Raw genomic sequence first — 25,747 nt, 5'->3', positions numbered from 1 at the left:
CCGATAATAAAGCTGCTAACGTATACTTTCTCTGTCTTGATTTCACTGGCGAAAAAACAAAGCATTTTGGGGCAGTATTACCAAAGAAAAATGAATACAATTTCGCTGGGAGGTTCTGTTGTTTGTTTTATAAAATATGTATCACCTTCTTCAAAGTGAAAGGAATTAACCCCTAGGGATATTTTCCACCCCTTCCACCTTATTAAGCAGAAGTATTTGTACATCAAACGTTGATGACAAAAATCTCTAAAAAAAAGAAAACCTTGAAGAATTACGACAATGAATTCCTTTGTGTATGTACAACATTTGAATCTTATTTTATTTTTCATGTTGTGTTTCATTTGACACATGTGAGCCAGATGTTATAATTACCTCATTTCATTTCACAAATGCGATACGATATGGTCTTAAACTTAAACTTATATTATATTTAAATCAGTTAGAGCGACAAAGAATATTCATTCAATGGATTAGCAGAATTATTATCAAAACACTAGCTATAGCATGACCTCCAGACTTGATTCTCAGTTGCATTGGCCTCTTCCTTGTACTTATATTCTTACCTGATTGATTTGGTTCGCTAGATTGATTAATTACTGGCAAAAGTTGAAGAGTTATACCCAAAGGAATTTCGTTTCAAACCTTTATGGTTATTTTTAACTTGGCAAAGTATGGGACCTACATAACTTCATCTTCCAAATAAGCCCTTTTGGAGTATAAAAAAAAGATATTTAATTTTTATGTGTTGCTAATAATGCCCATTGCCCATGCTGTAAGCCCAACTATGTAAGATAGATCAGTAACCTATCACAGTTACGTATACGTCTGGGCTAGCCTATGGTTATGCTTTACCAGACGATAGTATGGATTCCCAGATGATTTTAATTGCTTGTCAAGCTTCTTACTTAAGATGTGTGATGTGTAATATTACAAATAGGCCCAAACTGTTACGCTTGACGGCTAAATACGAACAGCAGAACTATATGCCAAATCAGGAAGATAGGTGCTTAGCCTATCACTGTATCTTACTATGTTTGGACTAGCCTATGCTTATTCTTGACAAGACGCTAGTTTGACTTCACAGAAGATGTGGAGTTCTGCAGTGACATGCAAATGCTGTTTTTGGTATTGTTCGAATTGTAAAGTGTTTATATAGCTTCCATACCAAATAAAATATTATGTATAACATTTCAAATACCGTAATATTTACGCTGGACTGTTAAATACAATTGTAACAGAACAGATGGAACGCCGGTATGAAGTTGACCTTGACAATTTTCAAATTCTAAGATCATTCCTTTCGCATCTGCTAAACCGATACAGTCTTAGATCCGACATGTTTAAAATGTCAGAAGCTTTTACTCTCTTATTAAATCATTCATTGAATTCGAGGATAATTCCCTTGGCCTTTCTATTTAATGTATAAATCTTTCTCCACTAGTTAACCTTTAATGAAGTGCACCCCTTGAGGCAATTCTTTATCCAGACTATCTCTCAGACTTTCTTTCAGAGGTTCAGTAACAAACGTGTACTGATTAAGTGAAGACAAAAAAAAATAAAACAAAGAAAATAAACAAGGACGATTAATCCAAGTTTAGATGGATAGACAATAATAGCGTTCTAATCTCTTAAATATGTTTTTAAACAATCAATGTTGACATAAAAACCCATCAACACGTAACCAAGTGTTAGCTGATTATTCAAACTGATATTGTTAAAGCGGCAGTATATTGCGATTAAATGTGTGATAATATGGTGTATAGTAAAAGTATTTCCACGAAAACATATCTTGCTATTCATTGTTTATCAAAATTTCGCCGTGATTGAGAACATTAGAGGATAACTTTAACCAGGTTGTATTCCCTATACCTCTTTTACCTTTAAACAGTTGAGGCTCATCAATGAAAGTAGATGAACTACTTAGTCTAACACAGACAGACCATTATAGGCCGGGTCGGTTCCTCAGGTGCAACATAAAATTCAATTGGTAACCATCAGAGTTTTACGGCTTCAAATAATAATGCATTACAAATCGGTCAAAGGGAGGAGCTGTCTTCCATGTGAAGTTAATGGAAAACGTTTTGGTTGAGACATTAGAATTTAGAAACCAAATGATTAACATTAAAAATTAGGCCTTTACTGGGGGAGCTGACGTCACCATCAATTACTTGCCTTTAAAGGAGCATTCCATATATGTTTTTTAAAATATGTTTTTTTTAAAGTGAAAGTCCTAAAAAAACAGCTTTCAAATTGTTAATTTTTTCTTGCGATTTCGTATTCCCAAGATTAAAATGCTGCCTAATGTTAACATTTAAAGCATTATAAACGCCCAGATTTGTAATTAACACAATTAACAATAAACAAAGAGACAAAACTTTCTGCATTGGATTATATTGTTAATGATGGAGTCGCGTAATTACTAACTGCCAAATGGTCGTAACCACATACAGCTTTCTGTTGGTTTGACTTAGGATTATACAAAGTTAGTTCACCTATAGGTGAATATATGGCATACCAAATTGCATGACTTTGCCCATAATGAAAGAACCAAAGTTAGATGCCAGGATGTGGCATAATACAGCACTGCATTTCACACATTCATTATGCTAAGTGATCACTTAACGTTCAAAACTAGAAGAAGATAAAACCAGAGAAAGAGAGAGACAGAGAGAGAGAGAGAGAGTAAGACGATAAATGATGAATTTCCAGTAAACAATTACCTCGGGGTGTCGAGTGGATTAAACGGAATTCTTAAATTACAACAGTCCTTCGCAAGAGTTAGCCATAAAACACTATAGGGTAAAACAAAACAAGGAAAGAAGGTCACTTTGGCAACGGTAACAGATAGCTACCATCATGGCGACAGGGGTTATAGTATATGAGGTATCATACCTGTACCAAAAATAGAGAACCGAAATAATAGAATGCATGACGATATCGATGGCTAACGTCAAAACGCCAAAACGGTAGTTGATCATTTTCAAAATGTCAACCGTAAAATATGCTTATTTTACCAAATATGTAGAACATTAAGTTATTTTCAAAGCAAGAACAGGGGTTAGATTCATCCTCATGAAACCATGTATATATATGTATGTATATATATATATATATATATATATATATATATATAAATATTTAAATCAGTGAGGTATGAACCAATATAGACTACTGATGTGTAATAGAATATTATTGCCATTTAAGTTGAACGTTGAAACCTTAGAAAATCAAAACTATGTATATTTGGATGAAACGTAACAGTTTGTTTAATTGTTTTGAGAACGTGTTGTTGGGGCATCAGTTATTTAAAAAAAAAATAGGGGGGAGGGCTTTCCTTTATTTCTTAAAACAGAGTTATTCTGCAAATGAAATAAAAAAATGGTGGGTCCTACTGAAAGAGCTGCAAAAAGTAACATTTAGATCTGGGAATCAAACTTCTTAATCCTGCTTATATAAAATGTACAAAATATTACTATAACCTTCCCCCCCCCCACCCCTCATCCGCATAATGCCCCTTCCACTACCTTACATACCCGAAATCTGCATTAATTCTCCAGACATCAAGTGAATTAAAAAGCATTACGAGGTCATTTTATTGTTAATATATGAAACAGAGATTCTATAGTCGAGTATAGTCGAGTTAACATAATAATATTACGAAATAAACTAAAACATTCGCGAAAGGTTAGAAGCCATGTACTATATTTAGAAACTACGGCACATTTGCAGAATTTCTTTAAGCTATATATATAACCTTGAGACTCAAAATAAATAACCATTCGAGCAGAATGGCAATTGAACCAAAAGAGAATTCCTTCATTCTAAGCGTTTCGTACCGAATGCTACATTAACAAAGAAGGATTCATGAATATTAATAGAACGATGAAGGCCTATTTCGTTACCATATATGTATATGTATACGTGTGTGTGTATATATATATATATATATATATATATATATATATATATATATGTATATTTTTTCCGATATCATGGACTTAAGAAAAGGTTTATGATGGACAACCTCTCCCTTTCCCTCACCCTCTCCCTCTCTCCCACCGTACCCCCCACCACTCCCTCTCCCTCTGCTACGGTGGTCACCACAACATAATATTTCTCGTTAAACGTAAACACGTAATGTCAATGCAAGGGATCTGTAGAGTCTCGTGCCTGATATGTCAGCGCAATTCCTATTTGGGTATTCAAGTCCGAATTTATTCATGTACCTATCTAACAAGATACAAGCTGAGCTTTCTTTCAAATAAATCCTGCTTGTGTAAAAATCAACAGAACAATCGTATTAAATGTAGGTATTTAAGAAAAGTTATAAGATTTAAAAAACAAACCCTTTGAGTGTTTCCTTACTCTACCACTCTCTGCTCATGTGTTTGCCACAATTTACTTTTTCCTCAAGTTTTGCCAAGAATAAATAATGAAGTAATAAAATTGCATGCATAAGCTATATAGCGTCTGTTACCACGAGCATTTTATTCACATATGTATCCCCAAATTAACTACGTTCTGATTAGAGAAGAAAAAAAAGGTAAAAAGTTATCCATGATTATGCATACGGCAGATAAGTTCTGATGAGTCTCAAGAATGATGTTACGTAGCCTCTAGAAACACTTCTAACGAAAAAAAGCCTTCTGTCATTTTGTATTAATTTGAACATTCGTAATAAAAGCTGAAGAGGGCTTAGCCATCGTTACAGCCGAAAGCTTGGTTTTCATTAATACTTTTAAAGGAATACGGAAAGCGTGGCTTCTTATACTAATTATAAATATATCAAATGATATATACCATGCATAAGCAAAACCCAGGAGAGAAGAATCATTGATAAGGTGATGTTTGATATGGGTTTCATTTCAGGCAAAAGGAGAAACTAACCAAACCGTTATCATATTAATCCTCGTTTTAGGTATTTAATGATAAAAACGGCTGAAGTAAGACTACATATTTATCAACGATTTTGAAACATGAGATAAGTATAATAAACAAAATGCGATTCATGAGGTTTATTACATCAAAAGAAGCGTTAATAGAAATATCAATACAATGTGTCAAAACGTAAAAGCTCACCTAACACGGTATGAATCAAAGAAAAAATTAAAAGCAATGTGCATTTATTTGAAAAATAAATAAATGCATAAATATATATAGCCAATGCCAATGTAGGGTCTCAAATTATTGTGTTTCTTAAAGTTGAAAGAGAAAATCCGTCTTAATCTACTAATGGCACCCTTCAGCCATTTCAGCCCATCAGTCCATTCCGCCCATTCAGCCTATTCAACCCATTCAGCCCATTCAGCCGGTTCCGCCCATTCAACCTATTCAGCCAATTAAAAGGAATAAAATAAACTTTGCTGTAAATTTAGTTTGATATCGCTTTAAGTATCATCGTATGGAGATTTAGTTTATTCCTTGTAGGATAGCGTGAGAACCCTAACGGGAGGAAAGACGAGAACTTGAGTCTAACAAAAGACAAATTTTCAAACTAAAATATTTTATGATGCTTGGTAATTTGATAATTTGGAGTGACGGATAAGAAGAAAGAACCTTGCATATCAAGGGGGGTAAAAAAGATGAGAAAATGTACGGGATTTTTACTGAAGTAATAAAAACAAATAAGCAGGGGCGAGATATTTCTTGACTTATTATAGAAAAGTTAGGTTCTTTGTATTTAAGTATCGTTAACGTACATACGATTCATTACCTAACGGATGAAGGTTAACGTTGCTTCTAATTGAGAAAAGAAAAGAATGAGTGACTATAAACTATTTAGATGGTAACCACAATAATAGATTTTCAAACAATTGAATTCCACACTAAGAGTAACATGTCATCACATAAAAATTCCATATATAAGTTGAATTCTGCTATAGTATTCAATTCAGTTTGATACGAAGTTACTCTTTGCTGAGAATGAAATTCACTAATTCAGAACGGATTAATCACAAAAACCTGGAATCGCATCCTTTTCAGTTTTACTAAGAGTGATATCTATATGAATTAATCATTTGGTCTGTAACCTATGACAATAGAATTAAAACTTGTTCCTAACATTTAAATTTGCATTTTCAGTTTCACTGTATTTGTACTCTTGTAATGACGTAATGTTATTATTATATATATATATATATATATATATATATATATATATATATAAATATATATATATATATATACATACATACATATTTATATATATAAAAATATAAATTGTATTTATATATAGATATATATAGATATATATATAAATGTATATATTTATATATATATATATATATATATATATATTTATTTATTTATTTATTACTTTAGTTAATAATATAATAATAATAATTTTACATATATACAACATACAGAGTGGTCTTCTACGTATGTAATTCAGTAACGTTCGCCATACGCCCTTCGCCATACGTCATACGCCTTTTCCCACTAGGCTGAAGTCTTCTTGACGCAACGAACACGAAACCAGCACGAAATAGGATTGAAATAGACGAAATATATGGACTAAATTACTGATATTTACTGATAGTATGAGGAGTAGACTCCCATGGCACTAGACCAAACAAGATTTCAAAGATTGGACGAATATTTTGTACGTGTATAGTTCGCAAGTATATGCCTATCATAACTATGCGTTTTCGGTGTTCCTCCCAGCAAACACAAAACGTTATCATAACATTTTTGAAAGAGCCTCTAAAATATGTTTTTATAACGTTGTGTGGTGTTATAAAAACGTCGGCATAACGTTTTTTATGAGATATTAATGTTATATTAATGTTTTAACGAAAACCTGTTTTGAAATAATATCCTGAAAACGTTTTCGTGACATATTTATTACACCACAAATAACGTTATCAAAACAAAAAACGAAACGTTTTAATAACGTTTGAAAACGTTTTTGTGTTTGCTGGGCTTCATCCTAATTTAAGTACTTTTCCAAATCTTATCGGATTATTATCATCTTTTCAATATAGCAAGTATATTAAAGTCCGATTCTTTGTTTTATCTTTCTCTTCAATTGTTCTGATTTAATCTAAAAAAAAAAGTAAAATGTTGTGAAACGCTCTGATTACTCTTTGTCTTATCGTTTGCTTTTTGAACTTTCAGTTCCTTCAAATTCTCATAAAACGGAGTTTGTTTACTATATGAGTCATTGACCTCAATTTGACACCTGTACGGATGATATGGAAGACTTCTCAACCAATTCTTTGCCATCGTCAATCTTCTAAGCTTAATTGAAAATTTGACTGGATTTATACTTTAATTAGTTAGTTGACACCACAAGGATTTGCGAAGGAAACTTCCAATTGACGGAAAAGTCTATCAGAAAAAAAATGTCAACATAAGCTGCCTGACTAATTCCTAGCCCCGTGGTATAATTAATTGCAATCTAATTTGATTAGGGTAAAGAAAAGGCCGAAGGTTATTCCAATTTGACGTTACGATCTTCCCCTGATAAAAAAAGCCATCCTAATTGAAACAATGCTCGGCCAGGGATATGTACACTATATCTTTTATAGATGAAAGAATAGACATTTTGGTGACCTTAAGACGTTTCAGAAATGAAAGGAGAAAGAACAGGTAAGGAAAAATAATTGATTTTAAAAGAAAGTACCTTTTAAATAAATCAAGATTAAACTGTGACGTGTGGATTTGTCAGAAATCATTAATTGATGAACTTGAGGTGGATTCTATGCATTAGCTTGACTCGGCTGAGTCTGTAAGGCGAATTCTAATACGTGTATATATACAATCATCGTACGCTTTGAACTTGCAGCTGTTCTGAAGGGTGTTCTCACTCCCCCAGTGTGTTGCAGACGACAATGAAAAAGAGCGGGAAAAGCAGCTAGTGGGGATGTTTGCACGCTGTAAGGTAGGGTGTAAACCTTTCGATACTTTAGCAAATTCACCGAAAGACTTTAAATCAGTCTGCACTTTGAGAAACAGACAAAGAGATTCCATGATCTCTGGTAACGGAATCATCGTAATGTAAAGTCAAAGGTCATTTCCTGTGGAGACATACGGTCACATATTGTTCTAATTGTTGTACTATTGTACTCTGATATGACATGGTACATAACCCTCCAACTAAATATGTATTTCCCTTCACATAAAGGTATACATATCCCCAACCAAAATACGTGACCCTGAAATAATTAAAACATATCCCCCAATCAATGAATTTACCTCCACGTCGGTATACCCCCTTCCTCCCCCTCCTCCTTCCTAACGCAATTACTTTACCTTTACATAAGTGTATATCTCTCCAACCAATATTAGAAACAGAAATCCATTTTTGTTGATAATGTACCCTCAATAACATATATTGAATCGGATGTAAGGACCTTCAAACCAACTCCTTGTTTTAATTGATTCTTTGCTTCTTTCTCATATAAGTAGAGAAGTAAAAGGTTTGGAATTGTTCGGATTGATTTTAACTGCTGACGTTTTACATTACTTAGAGTTTGCGTCAGTATCTGCATAGTGATATTTATGACAAAAAATGTTGCCATAATGGCGCAGGAAAAAGGCGAAAAACTAAAAAAGGAAAATAAAATAAAAATCCCACAGACAATCGAATGGGTGTTGTTATTCTATTGTTAACATTTTCTTTACTATTTTCAAATTTGGCTTACCCATAACAAAGAAGAGGGTCCTTAGCTGTCCATTTATAGTTCGTACGTGATTCTAGGAAATCGCTATAGAAAATGTGAAAATGGACTAAAGGAGATAAAACATAAAAGAGAATAGAATAAAGTTTTCTTCCACACTTTACTGTTTTATTTATTAATTCTCTCTCGTTTCATTATTATTACTATTTCTATAACGCATTTGAACACATTAAAAAAACAAATAATGTACAAGCAATATTCTATATTTATGTATATTATGCGAAATATTTTCTCTTCTAGTTTCCTTCATGGTGAAAATTCTGTGAATAAAATTCCTATTATTTCTTTGTACAATTTTTTGATACGACTCATCACTTCTGCCTCAATATCGAACCACAAAATAGTGAAGTCGCATTTAACCCGCCGGAAGATCAACACAAAATTTAATGGTGGGTTTAACATTTAGATTGTCACACTTTACTTTGTTTTACTATGTATTATAGATATTTTTAGCTAAAACAAAAATTATTTTCAATTGCAGATCTTTCAGTACAATTGTTTTGTGTTTTGCAATCAAACATGCCAATAATCACCAATATATATATATATATATATATATATATATATATATATATATATATATATATATATATATATATATATATATATATATATATATATATATATATATATATATATGGTTATAGATATATTTATAACACAGTTAATTAAATGTTGACATAATGTTGAAATCAGAAAATAGTTGAACATTCCTATGCACCAATAATTCACATATCACTTTTCGAATTATATATTCTATTATAATCTTTATTTGTATCTTCGGATATGTCTTCAGGATAAATTTTATGATTCAAAATGACGTATTATAATATATTAGTATCCAAATAGGCCTATATATATATATATATATATATATATATATATATATATATATATATATATATATATATATATATATATATATATATATATATATATGGTTTGTTTTTTATTATTATTATTATCATATTATAAGATGTATACATATGTTTATTCTGAGACCACCAACAACCAGCTTTCCTATTTGAGGGGACTATCAAAATGTTGTATTCATCTACCTTAGAAAGCAATTTGAAACGCACACTCTTTGTACAAACGTATGTAGTAAAACGAAAACAGCAATGTTTACGACCAATTCTTAAGAAATAATTTAGGATCTTAAATCATTACTTTGAGCAGATGCACACTTAGAAAAAAACGCCACATTTAATCAAGTTTATATGTAATCGAATAGGTTCGGGAAACGTCTAGTTTCTTTTTTACATTAAGCCAGTAACATGAGTGCAAATCATTATGTATGCATTTGGTAAAAGGGTACATTTTTTGTTTTTGAGAAAATGATATAATTTAAAATATTTATATTGCTTTGCCTTCAAATGTTAAGCAAATGTAAATACGTGCTTGGCATATGATATCTCTGTCTAGTTATCTTATCAAGCAGTTAGATACATTTGCGGATATCAAGCATGCCTCCACCATTATGGGCAGGTGATATGTGGAAGGACAACGGAAAGTGGGGACAGGTAGGGGTACATGACAGGGGAACAAACCAGGGTATATATGAGACCAATATGTCATACATCCAATCCATTGTAATCTTTTTTTTTTCTGACATACATTTAGACAGTCTTAAAGAGCTCCTGTTGTTGGTTTGCTAATTAATTATTTTAATTTTGACCAAATATACCCAGTTTTACTCAAGATAAGAATGGGAAGATTTACATATGATAGACAAACAATAATTAACTGCATCCATTCGATTTAGAAAAAAAAATGGAAATACGCCGACCAGAAATATTATGGTATCGTCATGTTTTAATCATATGAAGAAATCAAATCCGAGAGTATGTTATTTTCTCACTTTATAGTATTTCCATGTTTAAATTAGCTTCACTTTCATAAAATGATCAATTTAAAGAATTTTGGGGACATTGGAAAAAAACGGCCGATTGACATGTTTGTATACGATAATATTGTACTGTAACATCAATATAAAATAATTAATATACTATTATATCATTGTACCATGTAATATTATATGCAACAATTTTATTGTGGATGTTTTATATTATATTATAAGTGTACAATATTATTGAATGATACTATGTGAAAAACTTGGCTATCACTCTAGCTAGTGACCAAAATCATCAACGCGAACTGTTGTAAATTTCATATAAGTGTTTTGTTTTAAAAACGATACAGTAATAAACGTTAATACGTGTCTATAGATAGCACTCGGTGTCTCTAACTACATAGTTTATTAAACTGAACACCGCCTTACGTCTAGTTGACTTCCTCGAAAACAGAATATTTAATTTCCTTACAAAAACCTGTCATATAAGCTTAGACATATATATATATATATATATATATATATATATATATATATATATATATATATATATATATATATATATATATATATATATATATATATATATGTATATATATATATATATATATACATATATATATATATATGTATATATATATATATATATATATATATATATATATATATATATATATATATATATATATATTTGTATCTTGTTCATTCGACAAGGTCTCTAAGAAAAACAAATAAACCAGAATTGAAACTTAGAAATAGGTTACATAGGCACCTTCTTTCTTCTTTATACCCTAGCATCTCAACAACACCTACAGGAAAAATAATATACACGTTAACCCTCAGACCGTGAATTTGGCGGGATGGTATCCCCGTAGATCTGCTAGAAACAGCTGTTAGGAATTGATTGTAGTATAAACCTTCTTGTAGCTATATCGATCTCTTTTCGAGTTGCATCCGTTGTAGGAAGATAAAATTTCGACTTCTTATTTTAATTCCTTTCCGTGCCAATCGCAAAAGAAGAAGAAGATGGGAGGAGAGAAAAAAAACAACCATCTAAGAGGGTGTAGATCAATCTTATTGTTACCTTCATGTTGATAACAAGTGTTAGTTGTATGGAATTACGTATAAACTGTAACGTTAAATGGTAGATAAATTCGTGAGTTTACTTACTAATACGAAATGACATCATCAAGTAATCTGGTTTAAAACCCTTTTGATGTTTTTTTGTCATTCTCCTTATTGGTTGTAGTTTCAAGTGTTGAAGTGTTTGTTCTTATTTTGGTTGTTCTTTTTGTTCTATTCAAATACCAGGCTCTTAGACATCACACAGAATGACACTTTACAATGAGAAAAAATATAACAAAACGAAATTAAGAGACAACAGAAAAGGGGGCAAAATGTGCATTTTGGGGACAGAACTACAGGCAAAACTTCCAAACTACGTGCTTGTCATTATACCATATAAAACCCTCTCAGGGCTTTGGCAAGAATGATGAAACTTCTAACAGATTATTTAAATTTTAGTGACGTGTGACGTTTTATGAATATGCATACCAGAAAGCTTGCTGACTGTTAATGTATATACTAAATATTTCAATCGAAGTGGCCCAAAGTAGAAGCAGTTATCAATTTAGGTTTGAATAATTTCATTGAAATGTAACATATTTTAATTCAGATTGAAGAAATATATATTTTTTATTTCATTGTAAGATAAATAATGTATTAAAGCAATTTAAAACGACAATCCATATAAGTGTTGTAAAATATCACCAAGTTGACAAACGCGTTCATCGGGATACCATTGATAGCTCCATAACGGTTCACAAATTGAAAACATTCCAATCATGAAAAGCATCAGAAAATGGAATACTCACACAAGGAAATGTAAAAATACACACCAGAAGATTAAGGAAACGTTAACAGTTTCAACTGTCGAGTCAGTGACCGTAAGACCTGTGCCCTGCCAACTAAACTGTCCAGACCTTGGTTGCTAACGAGCTAAGCCTATATAACCATCTCTTGGCCTGGGGTTCATATAACCCAGAATCCTCCCGGGGGGGGGGGGGTAGAGAGATATTAAGCATTGTTACATATACTAATCAAGATAAAACATTTAATAAAAAACTGACTAGTAAAATATAAAGGAATTGTATAAAAACAAAGACATAGTAAGCTAACTTTAAATATCTTTAAAAAGAATTGTTATGCTATAATAGGACTGATAATATAGGGCTGCGGCCTGTTTAAAGAAAAAAGTAAAGAATTTATCTCAGGAAAATTTGTTTCAGAATGTTATACCTTAAACATTTTTATATCCTTTTACAAATTCGATATTATAATTCCGAGATTCTCGTTGTTTTTAATGAATTTTAGTACATGCCTGTTGAATAGGGAAGCCTATCCAAATAATGAAAACACACGCATTAACACATCCACCATCTGGAATAAACCAAATCACGTGATACGAATTCGAATTCTCGCCATTACAGTCTATCATATATCTTCAACAATATTCCTGGTTGATAATCATTATCTCTTAGAAAATTTAGTTTAACTTTTTTTTTAACCTAAAATATAGAAACATGTGACAATAATGCAGAAAATATTAATACATATTTCTAATACGCGTGATACCTTAACTTCAGTAAGCTTGTTATCCTAAAGATTAGCTTACTACTGTATTTTTTTTCTTCAATTTAACGCGACGTGTCGTGTGTGCTAAGTTTGTATCAACCTTGTAGCACCTTGTTTAACATCTTTTGATTGTTTTATTTATTTTTTCATGCATAATAACATACAAAAAATAGTACTGATAACACAAATTTGAACGATATAACACGACATTTCACTGTTTGTACCAAAAAATATTCTTATGTATTTACCCAATTATTGACAATAACGTTCGATACACCAAGGATAATAGGGTAGTGCTACAGAGTGGTTGATTCACTAAAGACGTTAAGGGACAGTTTACACTGCGAATAGCTAGGTTTCAAATATTTTTTCTATTATATTTTATTCCTTTTTGCTTTAATTAAGTTTGTAATTAAGTTTTTAAATGACATGATGTAAATGTTTTTCACTATTATAACATAATTACAAATCTTTGTTTCATGGTCTTTCTTAGTTTATTGGTAAGCCTACAGATTCAGAAATCTTCAAAAGTAGTATTTTAGTGAATAATTCCAAGTAGTCAATCCAACTTTTATAAAACATATATAGATAACATTTTTTTTACCTTGAAACTGCTTTGCGAAGTGACGGTAAGTTTGTTTAGCGTGTCAGTATATAGCAACACGTAACGGCACGCTATCCGATACTGAATTGCATGGCAATGAATTTATAAAATCGGATTAAAACGTACTTTTATATTTAATTAAAAGAAAAGACAGTACCATGAGGATTTGCGTGAAGGTATTTAGGTATCTGGCAACACTAACATTCAAAACGAAACCATGGAAGACGGAATTGACAGTATATTACTTTACTTATACAAGTACATATATTTGAGGTGAGAAAAACCAAGAACGGTATTTGGTGGGTTACATCTTCTAAAGTCATTCTATTCTATTCTACTCTATACTCTATTCTATGCTATTATACTCTATTCTTTATTCTGTTCTATTCTATCCTTTATTCTATTCTTTATTCTATCCTTTTTTTATTTCTTTATCCTTATTCTTTATTCCATTCTTTATTCTGATTCTTTTCTGTTCTGTTCTATTCTTTATTCTATTCTATTCTTTATTTATCCTTTATTCTATTCTATTCTTTATCCAATTGTGTTCTGTTCTGTTCTATTCTATTCTTTATTCTATCCTTTATTCTATTCTATTCTTTATCTAATTCTGTTCTGTTCTATACTGTTCTATTCTATTCTTTATTCTATTCTATTCTATCCTTTATCCAATTCTGTTCTGTTCTATTCTTTATCATTATTCTTTATTCTATATTTTATTCTAATTCTATGTTTTATTCTAATTCTCTTCTGTTCTATTCTGTTCTGTTCTTACTATTCTTTGTTTATTTTAGCTTTTGTTATTTTATTTTCAGACGGTGACTGCAGACATACTTTCAGCAGAATAGTGACAAAATAATAAAATTATAGTAAACTCAGATTAAAAGTTTATGGAATTCTAAGAAGTCACATAGCAATGATATGCAGTAATTCTTCATTTATCATGTCTAGATCCCCATTGTAACCAGAAAGATAAAGAACTTAATGAAAACAAAAACATAATACACTTTCCGTTACTCCAGCAATTGAAATCAATTTGATTTGATAAGTTCATTGGAAATACAAGCCCAACTGTCGTATTAAGTATTGTCGTATTAAGTGACGTAATAATGTAGTAACTGAAGAAGTTTATAGCGGGAAGGAATCTTCTGAGGTCCCTTCGCTTTTGTGCCCCGCTGTCATGTGGTCAAAGGGCAACTAGTTTTTAGAATCGAGAAAACAACACAGATATTAATAGAGGCTAACATATTACATAATTGAGCAATAACATTATCAGAAACAGATATAGCGGGGTAGGGTCGGGGGGGGGGGTTGGTGAGATGGAGCAACTTTAGCATACAAGCATCAAACTCTCAAATTTGTGATATCCACTGTTTTATTGTGACCACGATTTTTGAGGGTGGGGGCGGGCTTCATTACAAACTTATCGAAGACATAAATGATTTACTACATAAGCAAGGAGATTAAACAATAGTGTCTTTGTTGTTCCTTTGTTTGTTTTCTTATTATGAGTAATGCATGTTGTAACTAAAGGTGCTGTTGATATTGTCCGATGAGATACTGTCATGATTTAGGAGCTGCACAGCTGCTTCTCACATGTGCGTAGTACGGTTGACTATTTACTGTACAACCTCATTATTAGCTGAGGCTTAACATTAATGGCTAAACATTCAATAATATATATATATATATATATATATATATATATATGTATTATACTCATATTATGATTATTAATGTTTAACCATTGACATTACCAATGAAACATATTACCCATAAATCATCATTCTTCCAATAATTGAGAGTTAGGTTAATTGACTCAGTGTTATAGTTATTAATATTGTTGTTCTTTTCCCTAGGAGTAAATATCTGTTGAATATAGGTAAGAGATTTAGAAAGACTTCATCATTTCCACAATCACACACTGTAAAGCCACCTACACATAATGTTATCGAAGAAATATGTTTTAGCATGATTCAAAAAGGTTGCTAACATTTTAATTTACCTTCAATTGCAATTCAGCACAGACATTTTAGTCATCTACTATAAACCCTCATAATTTAAAAAATTCAGTTTGTCTACATCGTTATCAATGCTCAACTATTTTTAGTAGGTATTATAAGACAATAAACAAAAGATCAGACGCCGGGGTTTGAAGCAATTTACAGCTACCCTTTTATATATTTGGAAATTTAGAATATCTTGTCATATTTACATAATTGCTGAAAACGTTATGAAGCAGTGTTGATGTAACCTGGGGCATAAATCAAATAAAACACTTACTGACATCTTGAATCAATCAATAGCAGTACTTTCGATGAAAAAGGTTTCTTTGAAATTTTAATTGTTTTTTTTTATGCAATCAGCTTGTGAGATAGAGCTCTCCCTTACTGGATGTTAACCTACTCCCTCATAATCTGAGCATTCTAGAGTTGTGCTTACTCCCTCATGTCATAATAAGTTGAAAAGAAAAGCATTCTTTGCGGAATAACTTTCGGCCAAGAAGATTATATTTCTTTGATATGTTTTGCGAAGACAACTGAAATGACTATTGTCAATACATTTTACATTACCAGTACTATTTTTCAGAATTGTCATTTAACAAGAAACATCACAGAAATCAGAGCGGCTGGACTACCAAGGCTAACATACGCGCCATCTTCATCTCTTGAGTAGCAACACCATAGTTTTACGCACGATGTATTACAAATTTGTACGTGAAAACTCGGGTTTGAATATTATCCGTTTTGGAAAATAACACTAAATCAAGTATACTAAATGTGTAGGCATATAATTAATGTCTATCTTTGGTGATTTCAAAGCAGCGTTGATATTATATTGTTGCGCAATACATGCGTACACTATATAAAACGTATTACGTAATATGGAGACTCACGACATGAAGTATATTACATACTGGCGCAAAATGCACATGTGGTTAAGTGTTGTTTGTAATTATTCGTGTTCAAATCACGTGACATGAATACGTCATACGTTATCATTAATACCGAAGTGGATAAGTGTCACATGTTAGAGAAATAATTAAAGGAAGTACAACGATATCCCACAAAGAAATACTTTCACTTTATGTTGTACTTTAAACATGCAAAACCACTTTGCAACGTAAAATATGTACTCGGGGACAATGACGTTCAGATGCGTACGATTTTCTTCAATCATATTTTTTGGTTTGAGACCCACAATTTTATTTTATTAAGTGAGAGTCACAATTTGAACTTTTGAATCTTTTACGAAAAGATTACCATCACTGAATGAGCCAACCCCCCCCCCAAAAAAAAAAAACAAAAAAAAACATGCTCCTATAACGGTTTATTTCGCCGCTAATTAAGAGCGAATTTTCAAATAATTTTTAGAATTGAGACTGTAAATAATTAACCGCGATTAGTAGGAATACCGCTACATCGAATGAGGAGATGGCCCATTCTATCCAAAAAGGGAAGTTTCAACCTTAAAATGGTCAAATTGCGTATTTTTGATGATATAATTGTTTTTGTTAATTTTGCTCATAATTCTATGCCGTAAGTTTATAGAACATCTTAACTTCACAACAGATTACCAAAAAAGAAAACGCTTATTCAATTTAATGGCTTGTATAAATTATAGGAGGCGCAATTTGCGACAGAATACCGAAATTATCCCACACGAAAAACGAATGCGAGTTATCAATTGCTGAAGAATTAAATTAAGTACTATGAGATAATGGAAATTTTAAAACACAATATTTCACTTTGAACAAAGTCTAAATATGGAAGGGAAAAAAATCCTTGATATAACGAAATTAAAATAGGATATTGTACTATCACATATCACTTCATTTAAAGCGGGAAACGTTGCATCACGTGATTAAGAAACAATAACTACTTCGATGTTTCAACTTCAAATACAAATCTACCATGATATTTAACATCCGAAAGTATTTTCTTGTTTTGGTCGCTATACAACGTTATGTATTTCATGCATAGGTTATGTTTAATATTGTAATACATTTTGTAGGGATAGACGGGGTAAGGAATTGGAGGGAGTGGGAAGAGTGGGTAGGGGAGGGGAGGGGAGGTGAGAGGTGGGGAGGGGAGGATATAAGAAGGGAAATACGAAGCTATTTTCGTTTAGATAACGCAGTATTACCCAATATGGAGGATCAAGGTTTTGAGAGTATATATATATATATATATATATATATATATATATATATATATATATATATATATAAATATATATTTATATATATCTAGTACTTCTTGCACGTTTCCTTCATTCGTTGATCTGTTGACATTCCTTGATCTGTACATTCGTGATCTGTTGACTTTTATACTCCCTGTGACTCTACTTGTACTGTGGATGTTGACATTCGTAATATCTTGGAGTAAAAACCGTTTGGTTTTAATGAAAATTGCATGTTTTTATTACACGTGTTATCTCCATTCGCTGTTTCGGGGTGGGTACTGTTATGTGCATAGGTCGTCGAGAAGTTACTTTTCGAACCATTTTTCCCGAACCAAAAGCATCTGCTTCCACGCTGGCTGCAGAAGCAGATTGAAATGATACGCTTGAATGCGTTTCGAAAGTCCCTTATCATCGCTGTGTAGACCAGCGGATTCACCAAACTGTTGACGTAGCCGAGCCACAGTACAATCGTGTCTACAATAGGGTTCGGTTTCCTATTAAAAACTAATCCAAACGTGAAAATAGTAAAATATGGAACCCAACAGATGACGAAACATCCGAGCACGATCGCTATGATTTTGGTCGCCTTGTGTTCATCGATTGACCGCCTGTTGGTTCTCTCCCGTGCGCCATCTTCTACCTCTGTCGAGTTTATCATCAATCTCCGTATAGCTTTGGCCTGCCGTCTGGCTATACAGACGATCCGACCGTAGAGGACGAACATTACTGCCATGGGGACGAAGAAGAGCAAGATCCCGTCCAAAAGAGAAAACAACAGGGTCGCGTTGAATTGGCAGTCCTCGGCGTTTGTCACCGATTGGTCTACATTCCAACCAAAATTGATGGGAACGAACGAAATGAGAACAGATATTATCCATACTATCGCGATACAGATCAACGCCGCCTTACGGTTCATCTTCCGTTGATAAGCGTAAGGTCTCGTGATTGCGTAATGGCGGTCGAAGCTGATGACGAGCAGATGCAGAATGGAAGAGGTACAAAACATGACGTCACAGGACACGTAAATGTTACAGATGAACATACTGAGTGGCCACTTCTCACTGACCGCCATGATCGCGCTGAACGGCAGGACGGTGATCCCGAGCAAAAGGTCAGCCACCGCCAACGAGACGAGGAATGTGTAAGTGGCAGTCCGTAGTCTGTGGCTGAACAACGGCGATAGACATACTAACGTATTGCCAATTACTGTCGTTAGAATGATCAGTACGAGAATGGTGATCACGAAGATGCTCGTAGGGACGGAATGAGCTAAACCATACTCGTCCGTCGGGGTGGACGGAGACATGGTATGGATTATGGTTGTGCTATTGATAGCGTCATCGTCAGCCATATTTATTGTGTCACCCATGGCGGAGGTGAGGTGTTATATATAGATATTTGTTTTAGAACTTTATTTAGAACAGGTGTCCGAATCAAAATAACCTCTGATATCTTTGGTTCTAACTGAACGGGCTCCAGATTTTTACGAATTGTTCATACGATTAACACTTCTTCAGTCCTACATACTTCTCCAAAGTTTGGAAAACATCTCTCTGGATTTCTGCTGCATTTCAAGAATTGTTAGGTATTTTTTGCGTTGTGAATGTTCATTGAGTCTGAGTTGTTAATAACAACAGTTGCTTGATCACTTCGACGACTTACAAATTCTCCGGTTTGTAACTATTTAGAACATTTTTACTAAATTCCAGATCAAAATGTTGGGTAAACTCTTTCACTTTTGTAAGCACAATGCCTCGGCTTTTTTCAAGTTTGCTTAGGCTCAGTTTTTCCTGATAATCACCAAGTTCCTTTCCAAAACAAAGGCTCTTCGTTGAAGTTTTTTTTTTGTGGTTCCTACATATTTGGAAAATTTTCTTCCTCGAGAATAAGAATAATTATCCGTTTTTAATAAATACTTTGGTCGACGGTTGTCATATTCCTATTAAACAGAACAATTCACATAATCCACTGTATAGTAAGGTGTAGACTGAAATCAGTTAAATGGAGAACCAAAGAAAGGTTTCGATTTTGGCTTCGTGTCCGCGAAATTAGTTCTGCTTGCGTGTTTCAGCTGCGTTCACGATCTTTCTGCAGCAGGAGAGGAAATTGAAAAAGAAGAAGAAGAAGAAGAAGAAGAAGAAAAATAATGTTAGGAAAATTCTGTAAGTAGAAGTAAGTCGAGAATCAAAGGAAAGTTTAAAAAACAAAGTTACATTTTTTTTTTTTTTGTAGCAAAGTGTTTGATAAAAATACAACTTTTATAGTAAATGTCTATATAACGAATATATTCTTAACTAGATTTTTGATGATAAATTTGGATGAAGTTCTTTCTTTCTTTCTTTCTATTTTATCGTCTGTTTTTATATTCATGATCCAAGGACATTTGTTTGCAAGGAGACAAAGAACCAAGTATACCGGTATATGATAAAGATTTTTGTGATGAACAACCACAAAAAAGCAGCTTAGACTGAAAAATGTTACTTCGTCTATCATTTAAAGCACGAAGTTGGTGGCTGCCATTTTGTAAATCTGTGATATCTAGTACCACTAGGTTCGGTATCTTACTCTCTTCCCCCCCCCCCTTGTTTTTTGGGGGGTACCTATTCATGTTTTCAATGTAGAAGGTAAAAATGTTGACAGTGAAAACAGTGCCTCCATGATTTAGCTCATGTTAAGCGCTAAATATAAAATATTTTCCATTCTGGGTAGCTTAATAGGGACATAGGGGGGGGGGGAAGTGTCCCAAAATTTCACAATTTTTTCAAACATTACAGTAAAAAATTCAGAACTTGAACATCTGGTTAGATGATATCATATTCAGACTTACTAAAGTCTTCACCCCTCTGTGAGTTAAAGGAGCATTAAAACTGTGATATTTCCAAAAAGCAAAACGAATTTTTATTTCATAACTGTTTAAAGGTTGTTGTTCATCACAATTGTCTATATCATCTATATATTTATGTGTCAATATTAACTTCCTCATGCACACTGTACTCTTCAATGACTCTTCATAATGTCTTAGCCAGGAGGACCCGAATATAAATATCAAAATGGCTGTACTAACTTTTCCCTGCTGCATGTATATATGTCTAACCTAGTGATATATTGTCCTATTGATACAGGGCTGACCTACTTTTTACACTCATCTATTAAATTATAACTTCTTATCCGAGTTTTCAAACTAAACCTGCAGGAAATAAATCAGCTACAAGAGTTTTTAACAAAAAAAAATACAATATTAGTTTCGTCTTTTTAATGTTGTTCTTTTTTTAGTTTGATGCTTGACAATATAATGAAATTTCCCCCCTAGTTGATATCCCCCCCTTTTCTAGGCCTCATCTTGAATGCAACCAAACAGTATTAGAGAAACTATTCAAAAATCTCCCCGGAGGGTGCAGAAAACCCGAACAACCGTATATACAGGTAAAAGACAAGAAAATCACCTATGGGAAATTCTTCAAAGTAAAGGTCAATTTGCTGTGTTTCTTTTGACAAAAAAAAAAGATTGTAAGATATTTGCTCTGGGTCCGATGGGGAAAGATAGTTGACAGGGGCCACTGACACGGAGATGTCTTAATCAAAGTAGACACAACAAAGTTTACCCAGCAAAGTCACATTTTCGACATCATTCAAGTTGAACCCTTTTGAAACGGGTTTGGGGATTTACATGAAACTACATTATAATTGGACTGCTGCAGTTTTTAACTGTCTTTCAAGTGCCTTCATATTAATCTATCTGTCTATGAAGCATGTACAAGACCCATATAGCAGTGAAATTAGTTCGCACGGATATTTTTTCGTGCAGGTGGTGTGGAAGGGAAATTTACAGTTGCAGGGGCACCGGAGCCGTGGAGCCATAGGGAAAGTCCCCCCCCCCCCTCCCCCACTCCCCTTACACCTCCTCACCAGTTTTGTTACAAAAAAAAACTGAAGTGAGCCCTTCTTTTGTCAATTAAGAGTGCTGCCATTTTGGAAATGACAATACCAATTTTTGTTTTACATTTTGCCTTTTTAATCACAAGGAACTCTTTCATTATTTAAAAGTGGCCTTTTGTTGAATGAATTACCAGAATTTAATTTACAAAGAAGCTTCCTTATTTTTGTACAAAATAATAACAATTAAAACAAACATTCAAATTATTGAATTTGAGGTAACCAGAATGCACAGGGGATCCATTTTGTCGGAAGGTTTCAAGCTCACATGTGGACAACAACCACCCCGGCCCACTCTTTCATTGCTGTTACGTATCTCACCAGGCCCCTCCAAAGTCGTGGCCCCTTCTGGGGGGGGGGTGGTTACCTGGGGTGGGCACTGATTCTCCTTCAGTAGGATCCTTTGCTTTCATCGCAGTATTTGTTACATGTATACTTAACCTACATTTAGCTGCCCACTAAATTATTTGCAATTAAGCGATATATACGATGCGTTGTTCCGCTGTATAAATTAAAACCTATGAAAGTGTAGTTAGTTACCTGGCAGGTAGACTAACCAGTTGATGAACAATAAGACGTTTTTCGCATCGATGCTTATATAATGCAAATAAGCCTAGATCTAGGCTGCTAGCACGGTGTTTAAACCTGAGTTTCATTATGCATACATGTTTTACAGTTAAACACTATGTCTTAAAGTACCTAAAATTTTAATTCCATTATAACGGGCCCCCAAATTCTGGGGTAAGGACCAAGGCTCCCCAACCCCCCCCCCCCCCCGCCCCCAACAATTTTCAGTGCAATAGGGTTCAAACTAAGTAGCCTAACACAAATTACTCACAAATTTGTATCTACATAGGGACAGAAATGTGTGTCCGTAATTTCAGGAGCTTCCCTGGACCCAACATGATCAACTCACCGACCCCTGAACCACTCGCCACGGGGATTAGGTATACATTCAACACCACTGAAGATTGAACTACGTCCGACCCTCGCCTTCCCCACAATCACCCACGGGGTCTGGGGGCTGTATAATGTAACGCTACACTTTATTATGTGTTATAATGTGTGATATAATATGGGACGTATGAACTTGCTGTTAAAATTCACAACAACTTTTTTTTTTTCAATCTACTTGATTGATCACGTCACATCTTTAAATACTCCTAACTTCAACGCTGAGCTAATTTGCAAATAAAATTGATGACGCCATAAATACCTCGTTCAGAGAGTTTACTGCGACTGTAATAAAGTAGGCCCCATTTTCTGTGTACTAATTTTCGGAGAGCAAAGGGACGTAGCGTCAAAGAGGTTATGCCCTGAATATTTGGCTTTTCATCATGAGAATTTCTTTCACCGGAATTCAAAACACAGCGTATGGTCATAGAACTGCAGCGCTGGCATGAGTATCATTATCGGCGTTCGTTAATTATTACTGACAGCGTTAGAGTTATAGTGTACTATGTAACTAAACATCCCCGTGTCCTCCTATATCCAGCTAACGACAAGAATAACAACTAAAGTCACTTAAAGATTCCCGCTGTGTTTAAGCTCTCTTATATGGCATACCGTGCTGCTAATGCCGCTTTATGTTATGTCTACTAACCTAACAGCTGCACGTGATCTGACAGATTAATAGGTCGATCCTACCTTTGCAGGATGCGATTATACGCTCCCCTACTGTGCAAACCCCTTCATTAATGGATAGCCTAGGCTTATTACTTCATTACTTTAAGTGTCTAAAATTGATGCTTGTATAATAGTAAAAAGTACATAAAGTACCGGTTGGAATGACGTCATCATTGAACCACTTACCAATTTATTTTATGAAATATAGATATAATTATATAACTGTATCTAACTATAAATATACCCCTCACGTGGAAAATCTACAGGATTATACCGTATGTAAACATACTAAATACATTAGCCTATACGCTAAGTATACTTAGTGTAATTAAGAGCTGTTATTAGTACATGAAAGCCACAAACAGATCGGAAGTGTGATAAATCCTTGAAGAGACATCGAATGTATTTACAACCAATACGGCAAGGTCATATACACACATAATGTCATAATACATATGTACGGTATGCACGTTATAACATCTATGCGTGTTTTTTTTTCTTTATTTCATATTATTAACAGGCGCTCTATAGATATTTCTTCCCTTTTTTGCGGGGGGGGGGGGGAGGGGGGGGGGTGATGACATGGTTCTACATGATGTTTTATATCAACATTTTTATAAGACGTTTACATGATACCTTATACCACTGACGTTAATTATAATGGCATTTGTAGTAACACGGTGCACTGTTTAAAACAATTTACAGCAAAATGGAAAAGCAGGCTGTCGAAAGGTGAATGGCAATGTGTAAAAAACCTTTTGGTAAGCTAATTTGAAATGTATTTGAAAAAAGGGTGTGTGTGAGAGCGTGTGTGGGCATGTCTAGGCCTCACAACTGGTGGCATGGGACAAAAGAAATTCCAGTCACCAGTTGTCGAACAATAGAGAACAATAGTCATCAGATGTCCAGACAAAGGTTTAGAAACAAAGGGAAGTGTTATTGGTTGTTGCTAATATAAAAGAAAAAAAGATTGTGTGTGTGTGTGTGTGTGTGTGTGTGTGTGTAAAATATGAACTATTCAACCTTGATCGACCGTTTTAGTTATACTCCTGTGTAGATTTTTTTGTGTTAATTAAGTCATGACGTCTTAGTTTAGCAACACCCTGCAGGTTAAATTATCTAAAATTGAACAATTAACGCAAACATCTTTTTTAATATTAATACACTTTAATAGCATTATGACACAGCGTAAACTAAAGGCCAGCATGACTGTATATCTCATTCAAAGCATTACACGAAATTCGTTCAGACGTACCTCGCAAAAAAATTGTCGTCGCAGTCCCACGAACATCATTATATATGACCTTCTAAGATTAAGTATACCGCCCCCACAACGATATGAGCTTATCAGTTACATACCGGTATATGAATACCGCTCGTCGCGCTGGGAGGTATGAGGTACAGAGAGGAATTGATACAACTTGCCCTAAGTCGTTTTCCGATGGTGACGTCATTGATTATGAAAAGTCATGGCCCCTATACATTATAGACCAATATCAGAGACAGTCCTCTAGTCAACGGAGTAGCTGCTGTGTGTCTGTAATGCTTATAGCTAACGATATTGAAATAAATGAGCTTTACAAAATGCATAAGTTATCTGCATATATATTTTGACATATTGTGTTTATTCATAAAGTTTGCATATCAAATGAGCCAAAAAAAAATACTACTTGGCTACATACATTCGACCCTTTTCTTAAGGTTCAGGTGCCGTATTTATAGCAACAGCCTACATCTTTAATGTTTACAAAATCCTCCCTCCTCCCTCCCCCCCCCCAAAAAAAAATATATATAAAGTAATTATGAGCAAAACTTTACATGTTGGGAGCTAATTAAATAGAGACCTCATTTATATCATAAATATAACTCATAATATGTAGCGCATTTAAGCCTATAACGTCTAAGAGTATACGTTTTGGTGGGTAGGACCCGAGACCCTGCTACCCCCCCCCCCCACCCTGCTACCCCGTCACATGCGAGTCACATTCAATGACATTAGGTCACACATACACACACACTAGATCCTAGATCCGCTCATGTTGATATCGTAAAAAAAATTCCATTAATGTTTTTGAAGGTTGAAGTAATTATACCTAAAATATTACCAGATGTTTCAATGCACAAAAAAAAGGTCATTTTACAAGGTTAATGAGTGAAAACGAAGCCGAGGAGAAAAGATAAAGAAAAAACCATAAATAGATACTTTCACTTTTAAATGCCAGTGAATTAACT

General features: G+C 33.6%; 2 protein-coding genes across 6 annotated transcripts in view; one reads left to right on the top strand and one right to left on the bottom strand.

Moving 5' to 3' along the window:
* LOC139975285 (methylcrotonoyl-CoA carboxylase subunit alpha, mitochondrial-like) overlaps positions 1-25,747 on the top strand; it is a 344,390-nt gene that overhangs the window by 50,113 nt on the left and 268,530 nt on the right. The gene's annotated exons all lie outside the window — the stretch shown is intronic.
* Positions 15,061-25,747, bottom strand: part of LOC139975035 (histamine H2 receptor-like) — a 48,744-nt gene continuing 38,057 nt past the window's right edge. For all 5 annotated transcript variants that reach the window (XM_071982643.1, XM_071982640.1, XM_071982641.1 and 2 more), the window contains one exon: positions 15,061-20,044. In XM_071982643.1, the coding sequence (XP_071838744.1) occupies positions 18,099-19,325 (1,227 nt within the window). In that variant the 5' untranslated portion in view covers positions 19,326-20,044 and the 3' untranslated portion in view covers positions 15,061-18,098. The remainder of the gene's footprint in view (positions 20,045-25,747) is intronic.

This window comes from Apostichopus japonicus, chromosome 10, assembly GCF_037975245.1.
Source record: "Apostichopus japonicus isolate 1M-3 chromosome 10, ASM3797524v1, whole genome shotgun sequence".
NCBI classification, from domain to species: domain Eukaryota; kingdom Metazoa; phylum Echinodermata; class Holothuroidea; order Aspidochirotida; family Stichopodidae; genus Apostichopus; species Apostichopus japonicus.
Note: the sequence above shows the minus strand (reverse complement) of the source record. Positions and strands in the feature narration are given on the sequence as shown.